Source organism: Cyanistes caeruleus, chromosome 4 (genome assembly GCF_971803275.1).
Source record: "Cyanistes caeruleus chromosome 4, bCyaCae1.hap1.1, whole genome shotgun sequence".
Taxonomy (NCBI): Eukaryota; Metazoa; Chordata; class Aves; order Passeriformes; family Paridae; genus Cyanistes; species Cyanistes caeruleus.
In genome coordinates this window covers 55,764,770-55,783,553 of record NC_141704.1, presented here as the reverse complement: position 1 = coordinate 55,783,553, position 18,784 = coordinate 55,764,770, and the positions used below count along the sequence as shown (strand labels likewise).

Genomic DNA, 18,784 nt, shown 5'->3' with positions numbered 1-18,784 from the left:
TTCATGGTTTCTAATAGAAATGTCAATAATTCTAACAGAATTCCTGCATATTCTATATAGCAGGGTGTTTTTTTTTATTATTTGTTTTGGGTTTTTTTTATTTGTTTTGGAGTTTTTAGTAGAGCAAAAACATACAATCAAAATTTGAGAGAATATCTGTTTGATGCTTTACCTTCTGTTTACACAACCTCGTCAGTGACATTCCGAGATGGTACAAAAGCAGCACGAAGTGCAGAGCTGTGGGTGCTGCATACGTGTGCACACACAGCCCTTCCCTGGCTCCCACCTACGTGCACTGTCACCAGCCTCAAGTTACTTCCCTTCAGGATGAACATTGGGAGGGTGATGGCTTTTCAGAGTCGTGTTTAGCAGAGCTGCAAGGTAAGGTGTAACACCCCTCTACTTCATACTTTGAGTCTTACAAAAACACCTTTGAAAGATAACCCCAAATCACCCCTCCAATCAAATATTTCACCCTTTCAGCATGACGCAGAAGTTTAATTTCCACTGATGGGTGACCTCAGGACTGTCGTATACCCACCCCCCCCACACACACACAGTGGCAGCGATTCCCCTCACTGGCAGAATAAAGCGGCTCTATAAATAACTTCAAAAGGAATTGTCTCTCTCCTCACGCACTGCAGACAGCTGTTTACAGAGATCCCGACTCCTTATGCACTGCGTTGGCCCAGCTCTCATCCCACCGTTTCCTTTGCTCTTCCTAAAAAAGCCTGGGGCGATGCGGCGCAGGTAGGGCCGGGGGGAACCCTCCACTGCCGCAAGCGCCCGCTCCCGCAGCTTGAGGCTGCCGGCGGCAGGGGCCGGAGCGCGACCCGGGGGAGATTTCTCAGGGCAAGGGGGTTGCGATCTCGTGTAATCCGTCCTTAAGCTCCGCGGTCCCGGCTGATCCTCGGCCCCGGGAAAGCCCTCCTCCCCAGCCCCGAGCCCGCACGGCGTCCCCGCTCGCCCGGCTGCGGGGCAGGCGCGGGGCCGGGCACGGCCGGCCGGGGGGCGCCCCGCACCTGCCCGCGGCCCCCGGCGGCGGGGCCAGACAAAAGCCCGGGCTGGCTCACCTCCTTCAGCTGCTCCAGCTCCTGCTTCAGGCCGTCATACTCCGCCTCCAGCTCATCGTACTGCTGCTTGAGGGTGAGCTTCTCCTCCAGCACCACCAGCCCATACTCCGCCGCCTGGATCTTCTCGTGGGTCGTCTCGGAGAGCTCCCGGGTCAGCCGCTCGATCTCGCTCTTGTAGTGGTCTGCGCCCTGCAGCACCTCCTCCGCAGCCATAGCCCCGCCGGCACTGCCGCGCCGCCGAGCAGGCGGCCGGGGGGCGGGCGCGGCCGAGGGGCGGCTCCGGCACGGCCGGGCCGGGGCTCGGGGCCGGGGCTCGGGGCCGCCTGCGGCAGCCGCCGCCGAGCTCGGTCCGCCCCGCCGCGGCCGCGGCCCCCTCCTCCCCCGCCGGCCGCCCGGGACGCGGCGAGGCCGCGCTCGCCTCCCCCGGCCCTGCGGCGGCCCCGGCGGCGGGGGCGCCCGGGCTGGCGAGCGGGCGGGCGAGCCCCGCTGCCCGGGGAGGCGGCCGGGGCGGCGAGCGGGGCGGCCGGGAGCGCGCCTTCGTGCGGCGGCTCCCGCGGAGATGCTGCTGCTGGCGCCCGCCTCCTCCCGCGGCGCCGGCACCGCCGCCTCCCCTGCTCACGGTCCCTCCCCTGCGCTCTTTAAGATGACGGCGCGCTCGGCTCTGGCGCTGCCGCCGGGCGGGACGGGAGGCGGCGGCGGCGGCGGAGCTGCCCGGGCGGAGCGGAGCGGAGCCCGCCGGGCTGTCGGCGCTGCTGTGCCTGCGGGGGCTGCTCCCGCCCGGGCCCCCTCCCCGGCGGTCCCCTCCCGCCCCTCCGCCGCCGTGTCAGCGCAGCCCGGTGGTGCTCAGCGCGCTGCAGCCATGGCCGCAGCGGCGGAAAGGGAGATGCAGCCCGGCGAACTGCGGGAGCGCGGCCGCAAGTAGTGCCCTGCTATTTCGGGAAACCGGGAAAGCTGAGTTACCTGCTCTCTCCCCCGTCCCCGGTGAATTGAGCGCATTTGGGTACGGTCAAGGCAACCTGAACGCGAAACAGCAGCGGGGTCGGGGCGCTGGGCTAGGGCTGCTCTTCCATCACCATTAGCACAAGGTCTCGGTGCCGCTGATTAGACAGCAGGACAAAACTGATTCAGCTCAGATGCGGTGACACCATTGTTTATCTGTCAAATTAACCGGAGGACCTGATGCATAGATTATGTCAGTTTTATGCTGGCTGCAGAAAGACAGATGCTACTTGTCCAGCATAAAATTGGAGTGGTGCAGACAGACAGTAACTGATCTCTTACAAAGCCTGCCAGTAAAAAGTTAACACACCAGATTAGGCGCATTTTACATATTTGAGCTGGAAGAGTGAGTTCATCCTAGATCAATGTCATAGCTTTTTTTTTTTTTTTTTTTTTTGTACTCGGAGTCTTAAACTCCAATTCACTGTTTCTTCAAATTGTGACCTGCAAATAGACTTGAATTGATATTCGTCAAGTTTTGTTCTAAGTACTAGCAGGACCTGTTTTTCACGTTTTACAGACTTTTTTTTATTTTTGTTTTTAAATTTACTCCTTTAAAGGTTGACTATTGAGTTAGAATTTCCAAACGGAGGTGTTTGTTTTAAATAGAAAGTCACCTGTAAGAAGATGGATGTCACTGCCCACCAATGCAGCACTGTATTGGAAATCAAAGACATAGATTCCCTTTCTTGCTGACCTGATAATGTGGTTTCAAGCAAGCCACGTCTCCTTTCTACCATGGCTTCCCCGTGACTAAGAAATAGGCAAAAATGGTAAGACTGCTCAGCAAAGTTCTTTGAGATCTGCAAATGGAAGCACTAACACTAGTTATACTACATATGTATACAGTATATGGCATATATCAATTTTATAAATGTATGTGCATCCATACATAACTAATACGTTGCAATCCAGCCTGCACAAACCCTTCTCATTGCCTAGAGAGCACACGTGGAAGAAGCAAGCAAAGTAATGGAATCTCTGTTAATTTTTAGCTTGAAAACCACTTCCAAAATGGAAATTCTTAAGAAATTCTACTGTAGAAGCAAGTGTGAATATTAATAGGAAAGAAACGAGCGTGAATATTGTTAGGTGAGAAGACTGAGTGGCTCTCATCGATGACTGAATGTCAAAAGAGAGGAGAATGCCAGTATCTCAACTGTGATTCCCATGATACAGCTAACCTCAACATCCTTTTCTTAAAAGACAATGAGAAATTCCACAAATCAGAAGGGGAAAAAAAAAGCCCAAAATTCAAAGGAGAAGCAAAATGTCATCTCAAGAGCTTTTGCAAGTTTTAGTCTAGTCTTTCTCAACTTTGCACCTGGGCCACTGTGCAAGGAAATGTTTACTGAGCAAGGGAATGGATCAGAAAACAAACATCTTTGAGACCAGTGCTAAAATTGAGTGTTTGGGTCAAGGATAGTGTGGAAGCTGGCTGAAGCAACAGGATGCCTACAGCTAATCAAGCCTTGGTGTAACTCAACATCATTTGGTTGACAATCTCACAAGCCAAGGGCAGCCTCACCACACATTTGAACATCTGCACCCCAGAAGGGAAATCTGGTGTTTTATAATGTGCCAGTTTTTCTGCAGCACCTCCAGAGAAAGTGCAGTGTGAAGGGCAGGTGTGGTGCCCCGTGCAGCAGTGCACACTGACTGTGAGGTCCTCAAGCTATTCTGAACTAAAAACACCAAGATGCCCATGATTTGCTGTGCCTAGTGCCCTCTTGTTGTCACCTAAATGCAAGCCATATCAAACCTGGCTTCTTTGGTGATATTTGTCTTTGTTTTAAAAATCTACTTCTTTAAAAGACTTCTATGAAAAGTCCCCAGTTGTCAGGGGACTTTTGTTGTCAGTTGTCAGTCCCTCAGCACTGACTACACCTGGGCTGGGCAGCACACAGATGGATACATTCAGACATACATATTTGATTGAGTGAATTCCACCTTTCGCTTCTCTTTTCTTAAGCCGAAAAACCAGCACCTACATTCTGTTGTCAAGATCCTCCATCTGTATTTCTAGTGGACTACTAAGGTCACTGATGGATCTGAAAAATACTCAAGTTCCTTTCCCTGTTATCAGGAGCTCTGGTTTTGCCTCATTCCAGACTCTGTGGAGATGAGAAAAGATGGATGATCTTACAATATAAATAGCATCTAAGTTTTGGCCAAAGTCTTCATTAAAGAAGGAGCTGCTGCAGCATGACCCAAAGGTGGTCATTCCCTAGAGATTACCTCATAACAGAGGCAGTAGGACCTCCTTTGATGGAGATCTCTGGCTTTCTGGAATGCCCATGAACTATGGATTCAAGTTACTGTATAGTGGTGCCAGCAAAGCTCTGGTCTCAGTCACAGTTCTGGTACCTTTAGGAGCTCACTTATCAGTGCAGAAAGCCCTAAAACAATGATACTGGCATTTTAAATAATTCCACTGCCCTGGTATGATCACCTAACACTGGTTTAAGTCCTGCTACAATGCTTTTATGTTTTCTGCCTCCTCAAGCTCAAAAAAGCATGCCCTGGTCTTATTAAAGGTTGGCATTGCTGTCTCTTCTTCATTTTGCCCTGTGCACCACATTCGCATGAATATTTCAACCAATTTCATCTACAGGTCATTCCACATACCTTCATAGAACAAGCTTCATTCTGATTGCATCCATTCCATGGGCATGAAACTGAATTCCTTTGAATTCCTGACGTGTGATGCTAGTGGATTCCTAAACTAAGGATAACAGGTTCCAGTACTAATTACACATTTTTTTAAACAAACAGATATTCAAGGACAGCGAAAATGACACAATTCAAATCTTACACAAGAGATTCTTTAAATTTCTGATCATTTAAGGAGCATTTAATGACCTATATGAAATGAATTATTGGTTCTTCGTGCCTTAGTGACAATGCATCTATAAAAGCAGCCCATAGTGTATGGCAGAAGGCTGAATCTGCACCTACAGCATGCACAGACATCCCTGAGAGTCCATTTGTATGGAGCATCTCAGAGCACCAGAGCCCAAATCTAAGCAACTGCTAATTAGCAGTGTTTGGCAGGCTCACCAGAGTGGCCAAAGGGAGGAAAAAAACAAATAAGAAAAAGAAAGGTATGAGGACCAATCTGTCATTGTTAATGAAAATGGCATTGATTTCCTCAAAGGGGAAAGAAGGGGAAAGCACTGAGGGAAGGCTCAATGGGAACTGTGCTGGGTCTGGTCTGGAAATAAACAAGTGGCTGTTAGACTGCCAAAGCTTCATCTTTCTCGAGTGCTGAATATAAGCACCATCTTTGTAATGAATGGCCAGCCTAGAGATAAAAGGGAGACACTGGGAGCAAAATGAAATTTAAAAAGATATTTCGAGATCCTAGTCCAATAGAAATGGTAATAGGTTTAAAGAAAATTAGTTTATGGAGAATGTTAAGACAAACCAAACACAGGAGCTAATAAACAATAAGGCATGTAATGATGTTTCTCTGATTAATGAGTGTCAGTATTCAGAAGAAAGGCTTTCAAACAGCAGTGCCCTTATGTGAGTCCTCTGTGAACTGCCTTTAAAGGATCTGCAAAGGTAAATAATTTTAATTTTCTTTAAGCCTATTATCAGATGGACTGAAATGTCAGGATAATAAACTAAATACAGGAAACCATAATTCCACCAGAATAATTTTGGGCTTCAAAAAGCTGGAGGTTGAAAACCACTTGTGTAGAACATATGGAACCTGAAAGGAAAATGGAGTAAAAACAGAACACTTCAACAAGGAAATCAGGGAAAATGTTTCACGAAAATGGAAGGATGTTTTGTGTGTAGTGAGCAAGGGCTAGAGAATCAAAAACGAGTTTTACAAGAAAACTACAAAAAATTAAGGACATTTAGAAAATACAGTCAGCAATAACTAAGCTGCCAGCTGATACTTGCATATAGAAAAGCTACAGATGAGCAAAAAAATGTGAATTTTAACTGTTATACTGAATAATATAATTTCAGCCTGAAAGGATGTTTTTTTCTGCGAGCGTTGTTGCACTGGGTCTTGGTACAAATGTAAGCTGAGTCTTTTAATTGATAGCATTGCCCCAAGGCTTGAGATCCAGGACACTGCTCTTCCACTCTATGCAGAGACTCAGAACACAAATAAAAAATGGTTGAAAGGAGCACAAAAAGGATTATTATACCTATTTAAACTACCGTTCACTTTCCTATGACACAAGGGAGACCTGCCCATTAAGAATCCTTTGTCCAAACAACTTGCCAGCAATTTAGCCTACATAAATCAGTGTCACAGTGTTCCTTACTGAACAGATGTAGACCTGAGAGGAGAAGGGAGAACATGGTTTATCTCAGATATACAGCAGAAATGCTCTAAAAATGGCAAGTATCTGGAGTGCTCCTCGGGGCCTGCCTGCTGGCCTGAGGTGGGGAAAGCACCTGTGGGGATGACCAAGGGAGTTTTCTGTCTGGAACACCTGGTCCCTCCACAGAGCAGAGGCTTTTTGCTCCAGCAGAGGTGCCCAAAGCCTCTGACAGCTGCTTACACCCGCAGCCAGATGCTGTCCTCAATGCCAAAAGGGGCAGGACAATGCCCTCTTTTCTTGGCAGTTCTATTCTGGCACTTTTCAAACCCTCTGTTTTGTTGTGTTTTTTCCAGACTCTCACAAATCAATTTCTTTGTCATCTTTAGTGTGTTTCTGGGAAGTGCAATGAGGTTATACATTATTCCTCCACTCTCCTTCCTCCTTTTATTATGTCAAGTCACCACCAACGTCTTTGGAGTGAGTGGAAGTGCAGAGCTGCTCAGTTCCTGTGCTTCCTTCTACCACCACAGCATGGGCAAAAGCAGCTGGCATAACAATAGGTAGATCCCACATTTGAAATGTGGTCTGACTATAAAATAAGAATCAGACTGCAGGTTATGATCCCATTTTGACTAGCTTTTCTCCTCAGAAGTCATTAGTGTGAGAGAACAAATATCTATATAATGTCTCTTGTCTTGAAATTGAAAGCCTAGAATCTGCAGTGCACCTATTAAATATAGCTTCAAAAAGCACTTATTTCTGCTAAAGCTAGCATTTGCCTTACATTCCTTGTCGTGCATCAATGACTAAAAACATTTACAGACAGTGATCACTGAGAGACAAACTGAGATTTTTATGTGGAATCTAATTGTAATGCTGTGTTGATAATGTGAAGAAAATTTGATTCAGATACTAAAAAAAAGCATATGATTTAGTGATTTTTTTCAAGAGCTCTAAGCTAGTATTTCAGCACTCAGCTTCTAAACACACATTGCAATGAATGCAAAACACACAGCACAAAGTAAATTACATTACATTTCTATTAAGTGAGTGAGGCATTTGGGAAAGATGCCAGGTTTATGACATTATCCTATAAACTTGGATTCAGTTAGGTTTTTATCTAAATATTAATACGGAATGGGTGGTGTGTATTCAAAACACTAAAACAATGGATTACAAAGGAGGCATCTGGATCAAAGCTACAATTATTTTCCTCAGCTAAGAGAGGAGTCAAAGTCCAATTAGGAGATTAAGATCTTGAACTGGAGACTGACTTCCATGGGAATTTTCCCAATCACTCTGGTACATCTTGGATTAAATGATTGCTCTATCACAAAGCAGGGTACTGCAAACAATTATTTTAAAATCCTCTCTAGATTTTTTTTCCAATAATTGCATTTATACTACAAATGCTTCTTCTAATAATCACATCATTCAACCTACAGACATGGATTGCAATAGACGAAACAGGTACTGCATAAAATTGTTTATTGTGAATTCTGTATCGTGAAATCTAATCCTTTAAAAAAAAATTGAAACCCATAAAGCTTTCTAAGGGTATTTTCTTTGTGTTTTGTTTTGCTGTAATATTTTGGGCTATTTTCATTTGCCTTATGCTTTCTGAGCCAGATCAAGGCTGGCTGGTATTTTGTTCCAGATTTTCTTACAATCAAGAGCTTTATTCTTATGAAACAGAAAAAAACCCAAACCCCTCCAAGAGATTATTGAATGAACTTTTGAGGTCCAGGAAAGATGGACTCTAACTAAACCTGCAAACTAGAAAAACATCATGAGCATGGAGCAGTTTCCAACCCTGACCTTTCAGTGCCCAAAACATGACTGAATTCCAAGAGGTCTGCTGCAGGGGAACATGGGCAGGTTTTTTTTTTCTTTCAAAAGAAAGTCTTGTCAATGCAGAGATGTAGAAAGGTGTTGTGTTGTATTTTAAGAGTAGCTATCTGAATGCATCTAGCTGGGAAACATGAATACAGTGTAAGATGAGAGTAAACCAATCCTGTAGTGCCAGAGCCTTTCCTGATATGTGCTACCATTCGGGAGGGGGATGAAGTTAATTGGGAGTTTCTGTGAAGTTGTCTTGCTAGGGGTTTTTTTATTCCTTCTCAATGATCAGGATTTTCTGAAGGCACAGCAGATGGAGCTTGGCATGGGGAGTATATGAAGTGGAGCTACAGCCACCTTTGGGTGTGGAGTGCCACCCTTGCTCACAGCAGTTCCAGGAACAAGCAGGGGAAAAGGCAAGAGGGATGCTGCTATTTGCCTACCTTTGTTTGCCCAACTGGGCAGCAGAGGATCAAGGGAGAATAGGAGAAACAGTCAAATTCTTGCCAGCAGTACACGAAATTGAGAAGAGAAATAACAGATGGTAATTCCTTTGATACAAGGAACCCATCTGCTACTGCTCCCCCTTACGAGCTGCTGGAGATACTGTGTGGGAAAGCTTCAGAAAGAGGCTGTGAGAGGCAAATGTGAGTGTGGGTCACATGGGAGAAGATGGAAGAGAGTAGCTCTGCTTGTGGAAGGGGATGTTATGAGAAGAGAGCTGTCCTTCTGCTCAGCTCTTGCTAAGTCCCAAAATAGGCTTGTGGGAAGTTGAAGCAACTCAGTTATATAGGGCAACGTGCAAAGCAGCTGCTCCCTGGTGTCCCACACTGAACACACGAGTGAGAATAGCTTGTGAAAACCTGGCTGCAGGGAGAGTCCACAGGAGCACATACAATAGGTGTGGTAGCAGGCTGCACAGTCCTGCAGGACAGCTCACCTCTGCTACTGACATCGTCTCTGATCACCTCTCACTCCTGCCTGCTTGGGTGAGCAGGGGTAATACATCTTCATATTACATAACATTGATGCCTGACGACTACCATTTATTATTCCTTTTAAAATTAATAAGTTCATGAATCTTTCTGCTTTTCAGGCTGTCTGAGAACACAGGCAGCTGCTACCATCACATTTATCTACAGGATATGAATGGAACAAAGTCTGCAACCACGGGGATGTAACTTCCCTGTAAGAAAGATGGTAGTCTGGAGCATTCAGTACAGCCATAGAAAAATAAATGTGGGCACCTGATTGCCTTCCTGCTTCTTCCTGACTGACAGCTGCTGTGCTGTCAGCTGCAGATCACTCAAAGCTGTCACTGACAGGCAATAGGAAGTGCCTTCCATAAGAAGACTCACCACCATGGAGAAGAAAACACAAGTGCCTGGCTAAAAGAAGGAAATCTAATACTAACCTTCTTCTCCTCCTTTGCTTTAGGAGCAATCCCTCTCCTTAATATTGTGAGAAAATGGCAGCTGCTACATTTTAAGGGATTTGACAATTTACTGATAGATGAAGAGGGGAAGCTTGATTTGCAAACTTGTCACAGATTCTCTCTGCAAGAAAGGGAGTCATGTCAGAGTAGGAACATGTTTTGAAAGTGAATTAGCAGGATGAGGGAATTGTTTTGAACACAGGAATGATCAGGGCAGTCAAGTCTCTTGAATGACTTCTGTGGCCCTCAGCTGGCATCCTTGGACACATCCTTTTCCACAGAAAGCTGTAACAGACATGCACACACATACACTTCAAGGTTATGCAAAGAAAAGGGCAAGCAGAATTTTTTTTTCATTGTCTTTTACAAAGAGCAGTTGAGATGTGCTGTTAAGTGAATATAAAACAGAACTTAAACACCCACAGACACACATTTATTTATACACTTGTTTATAAATAATGATATTACCAGAGAATCATGACTTTGCTTTGGCTGAGTTACTGAGCATCATGAGCTGTGGTTGATGGGGTAATACAAATATAGTGAGGTGAGCCTTGGAATGGGCCATGGATCAAAAAGCCACTGGAGAACAATATCTGAAAGTGCTGGGAAGGTGGTATCATAGAGACATTTGCTGATGGCCTATGCTGACATCCAGCCAGAAGTCCCTGAGGAGTACAGAATAGCAGAGATTGGGGGGAGGCATTGTTCTGAAAATGTCCAACAGCTCATGGAAACAGATTTCTCCAGGTGGAACCATCACATGTTGGCAATGAGGTGCTGCCCATTGCCCAACAGAGAGACAGACTGGGGAGAGCAATTTCACGTTCCTCCAGGACTGGCTGTGCCAACTCACTGTGCATGGTAAAAATCCCTGTTAATTCTCATGTGTGAGCCCTGTGTGTGCAGCTTTTCCCTGTGCAGCCTGTCCCTTGCTTGGGGAACTAAGCAAGGTGAGCTTGACTGTATCACATTGGTGTTCCTCTTCCACCTGTGATAGATGGGAACTAGAAAAACAGGGGGGAAAAAAGAGAGGGAGGGATGGAAGGATGGCCTTGTCAATATGACAACGAGACAAAAACAAAATCAGAAAGTGTATGGGAACTGTGGGAGACTTCAGTGACTGGCTGAGAACTGTGGATTGATCAGAGACAGAAACAAGGGTGAAGGGAACTGTCCTCAGAGATGGCAATCTGCCATCTGATCCTTGTCAGAAATGTCTGGGGATATCACTGCAGAGTGAAACTGGTCCTCCCTTCCTGCCCCTTTGGAAAACACAGCCAACAGTACCTTGCTGCTACCACGCTCATGGGAAGTGGATGTCAGGAAAGGAGCTGCTAGGGATGACACAAGGCAGCCGCCTGCTCCCCTGCGCAGCTCTCTCTTCGGTCTGGGTCTATGTGTGCTCCAGATTCTGCTGTCTTGATAGAAGAGCTTGAACAAAAATATCAGGAGAAAGCTCACTTGGGTGACTAAGCACTAAAAAATGAAGTAAAAGACTTATTATAGCCAGCCTGATAGATGAAATGATGTTGAAAAATGAGATTATATACGGGAAAGCTGTTGGCAGCCTAAGGGGAAAAGAAACCTCACTTTTAAGCAAAGTTTCTTTTCAATTATTGCTATTAATAAGCTGTGGTTGTAATGATTGGATACAATAAATGTAGGTAGAGGTTACATTAGCTGCTCTGAAGCTTCTGATTTTCCCTCTAACCAGTGATCTGCTTAAATAGAAAAGCAAAATGTATTACAGGTGCCCAAAATTGGCTGGTGGATTACTTCCCTGATCCTGCTCAGAGCACAGCATCACAAGCTGCCAGGCTGGCTCAGGGAGCTGGGAGGATGGGAGAGCTGGGGCACTGGCATCAGGCAATGCCCGAGGCACAGCTCCCCAGACTAGCTCCCACCTAAACTGACAGGCTGTCCCAGTTCTGGATTAGTTTGAGCATGGCTAAACCGCTTCCTCTGACTGCAGTTAACCTCTACATGAATAAACTCTTCAATCTTTGGAGCGTGAGGTACTGGCTGTCAGTGTGAATTTTAAAAAAGCCTTTAAAGATAAAGGTCTCTGCAGTCTTTTGTTTCATTTTCTGCACATCATGCAGATTTGATGTTTTCAGTGAATGGCTCAGAATTAATGGTGTTTATTCCTTGAGTTAAGAATAAGATCTGAAGTAAATGAATATGTCTCTAAACAATCCTTCAGATGTGTTCCTGCACTTCCCACTGCATCACTTGCAGACATTTCTGAACAGCAGGGAGCAGCAGGCAGGCAGCTCATGCCTACTGCAAGAATTATTTGCCGTAAGCATGGATGCTTTGCATTTCTGCTGTCTGTTCGTCCTCACAGGTTTATATATCACTAGCTCCAAAGAAGCTTCAATTGGTTCCCTGGGAGTCAAAAAAATCTTTTTTAGTCTTTGAGTAGCTTTGTTTTTCTTAAATCCCCCTTCAACACTATGCAGCACTCTGTTCTGCATATTCCTCTTCTTTTAGTCCTCTTTGCATTCCCCTTTATATTCTCTGCTTTCCTCGGGTTTCTCCTGCCACCCTACCACTGATACTATGAAGTTGTACAACAAAAGCTACACCTCTTTACATGATTTAATTTCATATTTATACTGCATAGAAGACAAGAAGTCCTGCAAAGCCATTAATAAAGTGAAAATTCACAGCCTATCTATATATAAACTCTAATCTAAATAATAGTGTCATTGCTGCTGGGTTCAGCTGCCATGTACTGACAGAGCACTGATAAAATACACATGTGATGTATCTCCATCCTAAAAAACACATATAAAAGAGCCATATACCAATGAAACCAATTATTATTCACTCTGTATAATAAAATGTGCCAAAGCCAGCAAGGACTCATTGTGAATAAATTGATCCCATGTCTCAGGCTTTTCTGGTTACAGCATCAGAGGAGTTCTCAGACAGACCTCTCACTCCCAGCAGTTATTCTGCCATTCCTTGCAGCTGTCTTTATAGCCTGGTCTTTAAAATTTTGCTCATGGACATGCCAGAGGTAGGTCAGGGAACCTACCTGTAGTCTCTGCCTTCAGTTTTTAACTGAAGGAAATGGCTTGCCTGAAAATTTGGAAGGCAAAGTAAGTTGGAAAAAAAATAATTCTTATGTTTATTTCTGTTTCTTTCACTCTAGGGTGCTGAACAACTGGAAGCAAATAGAAGGGGAGAAAAAGAAACCTCCAAAGAGATGTGGCATGTAAACCTCTATCACTTCTGGGTTTGTTTTTTATTTAATCCAGGAGGGATAGTGCTTTGGAGAGACAGCATTTAACTTGCTAGGCAGAGTTACAGAAAGATCTGCCAGGGCAGCCCAGCTAACAAAGCAGCAAGAGGAAAGCAGTGCAGATGAATGCAGAGCAGCGCACACGGTGAAGTGACCTTAATTCTATGCTCCAAACAGCGAGTTCTCATGTCAGCTTTTGTCACCAGGACTACTCCCACGTCATTGCAGACAGTGCTTTGCAAAATGAAGACTGTCCCCTGAGCAGCAAAAAGACCAGGAAGGGAATCTAAACTGTCTTTTGGTCCTCCGTAAGGCCATGGTGCACCCAGTCTTCTGAGAGGCTCTGGCCACTGTAAAAATGAGATTTTACAACTAGGAGGGATACAGATAAGGAGAGTCAGATTGTTTCCTATTTCTGACTCATCTGTGCTGTAGAAGAGAGCAAAAAGATTTGGTTTCCTCATTTTGAAGAAAGATTAACTGAGGACACAGGAGAGGTCTAGAAAAACATAAGTGACATGGAGCAGGTAGAGAGGGAATGATTAGTCATTACTTTTCATGAGACTAGAACCACAGGGCACTCAATGAAACCATCAAGCAACAGGTCAAAGACAAGCAGAAAAAATAAAGCACTTGCACATGTAGTGCCTAATTGCATTGCAGGACATAATATCCTGTTATTTCATAACATCCTGATTTGTTTGGATGTAAATAAATAAATATAAATAAATTCTCTAAGCTTCTAGATGCTTTCCTATGGGGAAGATCTGTCAAGGACAGTTAGGCAGCGTTACATAGATACAATTTCTAGATGAGAAAGCTTCAAAACTAAAAATTGCTGGAAATTGGAGAAGTGTCTTGGAAAAAATATGAATCCAAGATTGGTTTTACAATTTTTACTTTGCTGTAGTAAAAAGAAAACACATCAGATGGGGTATATGTATATAGGACACCAGTTTGTCTTCTATTTCATCAGAATGACTATTTACAAAAGCCATAGAGTAGGAAATGTGAAATCATATTAGAGGAATTGATATTGATTGTTTCCATGAGAACAGCTAACATGCAAACATTACACTGCTTTTCTCTTAAAGAAAATCTATTTATCTTGAATTGTAAAGAAAGTTAAAACTTTTAAAGTTGGAGGAGTGGAGACATGAGAACAATAGAAATTTCTACAAGTGAGGGAAAAGATGGAGAACACAATGAAGCAGACCTGCTGTGAGGTTGATATCTGCTCTCCAGTGAAATTGTGAGCTTTTTCATTGTTTGCAGCATTGTTTTCATGTACAGGATTAAATTTTGCAGGGCAAATGATGATATTTTCATATCTGACATTTTTCTCCCTCATTAGGGGTGGGAGAAAAAATTAGACTTTTGTTTTCCAAAAGCTGACTGAACTCAGAATTTGGTAGTCAAATCATATAAACTGTGAGGAAATGCACAGAAATAAAAAGAAGAATAAAAAAATGGAGCACTCATGCACAACCAGTCATTTTCTTCACATTCTTTCTACAGGTGATGCCAAGGAATCTACGACAGGCTTAAATCAAAGTATTGCCTTAAGCATCAGCATTTAATTTCCTTCCAGCTCACATCCCAGGCAGTGCCAAAGATGTATTAGGAATTTGATCAACAAGAGACCTGACTTCCATTTTGATAAGGAAGTATAATTACTAGAACCATCTTGACAGGTACTGTAAGAAATCAGTATTGCTGGAAGAGAAATTTGTTTATTCAGCTGTGATAATGAGCTGGTTTCACTGGCTATAGAGGCACTGGTTACTTCAGTAACCCCTTTAACAGATTTTGAGAAAAGACTCCAAATTACACATGCCCAGAAAAGATGATAATGTTCATCTCCATTCACAGGACAACTAGATTAATTATTTCAACTTAAAAATTATTGCAGACTATTCAGATTAATTCAGATTGTTATACTAGAGATTTTTTTATATTCACATTGAGTCTTGTAACTTTAGAATGTTCTTGTTTAAAGGTGGTGATTATTTGGTATTACACATCTTGCTGAAATTTATACCACATTACCAGGTATGAAGATCTAAGTAGTGTCTCAATACAATATCAAGTTAATTGGCCCAGATACAAAGGACAGTTTTACTTCCTTTTAATGTCTGTATATATTTAAATCTTTTCAGAGTCTAACACTTAGGTGTAAGGGTAGATATTTTATTTGAGTTTCTTTCAGTATATTTCAACTGAAATGTTTCAGATTTTTTCCTTGGGGGGATGGATCATGTGTACTTCTTTTTTTAAGAGGGAGTCCTAATAAATTCCAGCAGCTTTTCTTCATGGGATTTTCTTGCCCCCAAAGACCTGTGTCCTGGTGTCTGTGTCCAGACAGGAGGGTGTATGTATATTCAAAAGACTTGTTGGAAAAGGAAGAAATTCTTCTAAAATATAATTTTTGAACTGCATTTTTCTATACTCCTGTGATTTGCATTGTTATCAGACCTCACTCATGTCAGAAAAGCAGCAGGAATAGCGTTTATTTTACAGCAGTAATTTCCATATGGGTCAGCCTTTTTGATCTCATAATACTCTGCAGCACTGGAGAACAAACTCAGACAAATTATCATCAACACATGGAATCTGGAGATAGATGACTGGAAGTTTTTTGGCCCCGTTTTTTCTCTTATTCAGCCCAAGCTACTTTATTTTTAGATTATGCTACACTGTACCCCTTCCATAAATACTCCACTTTTCCCTTTGATTGCAAGTTCATAATTAATTTATATTAACACATTTAAATCCAGAACAGGCACTCATATAATGATTTGCAGATTTTCAAAGTTCTTTGCCATCTCCTGTCTTGTCCTCCATTTACATTTACATCTACCCCACTATTTCTTACCAGAATTAATAAACTTTAATCCAATTGGAAAAACCCTGGATAAGCTTCATGTGCAAAAGTTACAGTTCTGAGCCCAAACTTCCCTTTTCTTCTTTTTTGTGCTAATAGGGGTGGCTGTTCATGAGTGCTGTGTCCTTCAGATCCAGGGCTCTCAGTTCCTAAGCCAAATAAATGCCCTATAGCCACCAATTTGATGTATTTCATTTGCCTGACCTAGAAAGCAGCTCCTGCTTCATCCAAATCTTACCCGCAGCTTCTGCACAGCCCAAGGGTGCCCCAGGCTGTGAGCACAGGCTGGGTCTGGTTTTCTTGTTCATGGGGGATGTGACAGAGCAAGCTCCTCACAGAGCCTTCAGAGGAGTATCTAAACACCAGATTTACTCTAAAAACTGATCAGGAAATTATACAAAGCTAAAGCTTGCTAACAGCAAGGCATGCAAGCAATTCCTTTCCTCAGCATTTTTTAGCATTCAACCCTTCTGGTCTTCAGCTTCTGGGCAGGCAGCTTCAGCTTTGTCCCACCCAGTTCCAGGCCAGATCTCCACCTTCCTACTATCTCCAAAAACTGGTCATCAAACAACTCCTTTTCTAAAAAAAACATGCCTTCTTCTACCAGATGGCTTTCCTGGAGGACTTCCATGCCTTGCCAGGTAATGCAAGGCTTGTTACCTGCTCCTCAGATAGGAGACAAAGTTATTCAGATTACTTTAACAAGATCTTCGTTTATTTGCTCTGCAGAAAACATTAAAACAACACCCAAGGATCTAAGGTTCCAGTTAAAAGTAATTCATTATGACCCTTTCTGCTTTTGCAGGTATGTATTTTTCATCAAGCACCATCAAAGTGACAATTAATGCATTTGTAACTTTATTTTTTTGGCCCACTAGAGCAGCACAGTTACTACATGCTAGTTTCCAAACCCAGATGCATCACTTTGTCATACCAACCTTACTTTGACTTTTCCAGCTCACATGAAGAAGAAGCAGCTTTTGATAACTGGGTCAACAGGAGGACAACATTTAATTACAGTTCAGAGTAGTCTTGATCATGTGTTTCCTTCTTTCTGATGAAACCCAAGGAAGATCAAAGACTACAGGTCTTATTTTCTGCCATATGGACCCTGTACTGAACAGCTGATTAAAAGTCTTTTTGGCATTAAACTGTTGGCTCCTTTCCTGATATAAAACCAGCTTTTGCAGAATCTAAATTTTCCACTAATAAAACCTTCTGTTTACAATTGGAATAATTGAAATATTATCTTCATTATACTCAATGCAGAATATACTGAAGTTGAAGCTCGAGATTCTTCCAAGTTACTCAAAATGTTTCATTCTGTAGCACTTCTACAATTACATGCCTTGTATGATACAAATTCAAGTGTCAATCTCCATTCTTTCTTAATGTCTTGGTTTCCCTGACAGAATTCAGTGCATTCTTCATTTAAAAAATATCAAGGTTTCTTTGTGGGAGCCACAGGATTTTCATAGTGTTATGGAAACTGTATCTGACCAGAAAATTCTGCTTTATAGTGAGTATCTGGTTATTCAAAAGCAACATCCAAGCTGCAACAAACAATTTTGGAAAAGCTGCATCTGACAAATCACTCTAAAGTATTTCAAAATTAAGAACTATTTTTCAGATAATATGACTTGGTCCTATGAAGTTATTATTGTGATTATTGTACAGTGCAGCAACATTCATTGGTTACAGAATCAAGTTCTGTCAGCAGTCACAACAAATTGACTTCAAGTGGGGATGCACTATCTTATTTAAAACCAAAATTTGGTCTGTGTCACTTTGGTTTCATGAGAAGTTGGAGCAAACTGTGTTTCCCTTACTTAATGTCAAGCTGCTTTGTTTTGACACAAATTTTTAGCACTTCAAGAACAAAATCCTGAAGGGAGAATACTTCATATTTGTATTTTAAAACGTGATTAAAACTTGTATAAAGATCTAATGTACATTTAATATGAATCATTTTCTCTGAGAAGAAGATGCAAAATGAGATATTTCTTTCAAAATCGGGATTTTTCCTGGTTACTTATTTAACTCTTTGTTCTGTTGGCCAATTGCAAATTGTTTTGGCAGCATTGTGCAGTCAAGTATTTGTAAGTTTATACTGCATCACAGTGCAAGGCTTTTTTTTTTGTCCAAGTACCCAAACTAAGCATTTCCACATTCAGGAAGTACTTACCATGGTAATTCTTAATCCATAAGTACCAAGAGATTTTACATCATGGAATTTTCTTCTGTTAAAGGGTCATATTCTGTCCCTGCCTACAAACCACTGAGGTATGTGTCATACCAAGCTTGGCCCAGCTGAGCTGCTGTGACTGATGCACTGACAAATAAAAGCACATAAATTTGATTATCAAGGTGATGAGGTGTTTATCTAATCCCCTGGGCAGGCGAGCTTTTGCCCTTGACTTTAGGAACAGGCTACCCAAGAAAGTGGCTGGGTCACCATCCCTGGAGATATTTAAAAGACACATAGATGTGACACCTGGGGACGTGGTTTTGTGGTGGGCTGGCAGTGCTGTGTTAATGGTTGGAGTCCATGATCTTAAAGATCTTTTCCAACCTAAATGATACCACGATTCTGTGACCTCAGATCTCCTAAGTACAAATCACCCCCAACCCTGTGCCCAGCACAATTTTAAATGTCTCCATTAGCAATGGCTTTCCTGGGGCCTGACACCTTCCCTGTGCACTCCACTGGCAAAATGAATTTACAGCACAGGCATTTGCAGACATCTCACTGGGAAATCAGGAAAAGGGAGCCAGCCATGTGACAAACCCGTCAGAGAAGCTGCCACAGTCCCAGGCTGTCCATTGCCCCTTCCAGAAGGAAGCAGTGCCACTCCAGAGGATTGTTTTTGGCTTTGTTGGGCTGGCGTCAGAAGCTCCCTGCCCTTCTGAGTTTAAGGGTTGCAGAAGCAAAGCCCAAATGTTTGACAATTTATAAAAACAAGGTTACTTTGTTTTCTATCCTAATTTTTCATTGCCTCGGCTGCTCTGTTG

At 43.1% G+C, this 18,784-nt stretch overlaps 1 protein-coding gene and 1 long non-coding RNA gene across 12 annotated transcripts in view; one reads left to right on the top strand and one right to left on the bottom strand.

The window, feature by feature from the left end:
• The window catches only part of BICD1 (BICD cargo adaptor 1), a 164,976-nt gene extending 163,614 nt beyond the window's left edge, over window positions 1-1,362 (bottom strand). For all 11 annotated transcript variants that reach the window (XR_015285641.1, XM_086884865.1, XM_086884864.1 and 8 more), the window contains exon 1: window positions 1,074-1,362. Coding sequence is in view for 10 of the 11 variants with exons in the window: in XM_086884865.1 (XP_086740991.1) it covers window positions 1,074-1,286 (213 nt within the window). In the remaining variant the exon portion in view is untranslated. The remainder of the gene's footprint in view (window positions 1-1,073) is intronic.
• Window positions 1,363-8,688: 7,326 nt separating this feature from the next.
• LOC147653653 (uncharacterized) lies at window positions 8,689-17,003 on the top strand. The gene is made up of 2 exons (XR_015285640.1): window positions 8,689-14,582; window positions 16,502-17,003. It is a non-coding gene; the product is annotated as an uncharacterized LOC147653653 (long non-coding RNA).
• Window positions 17,004-18,784: the final 1,781 nt, after the last annotated feature.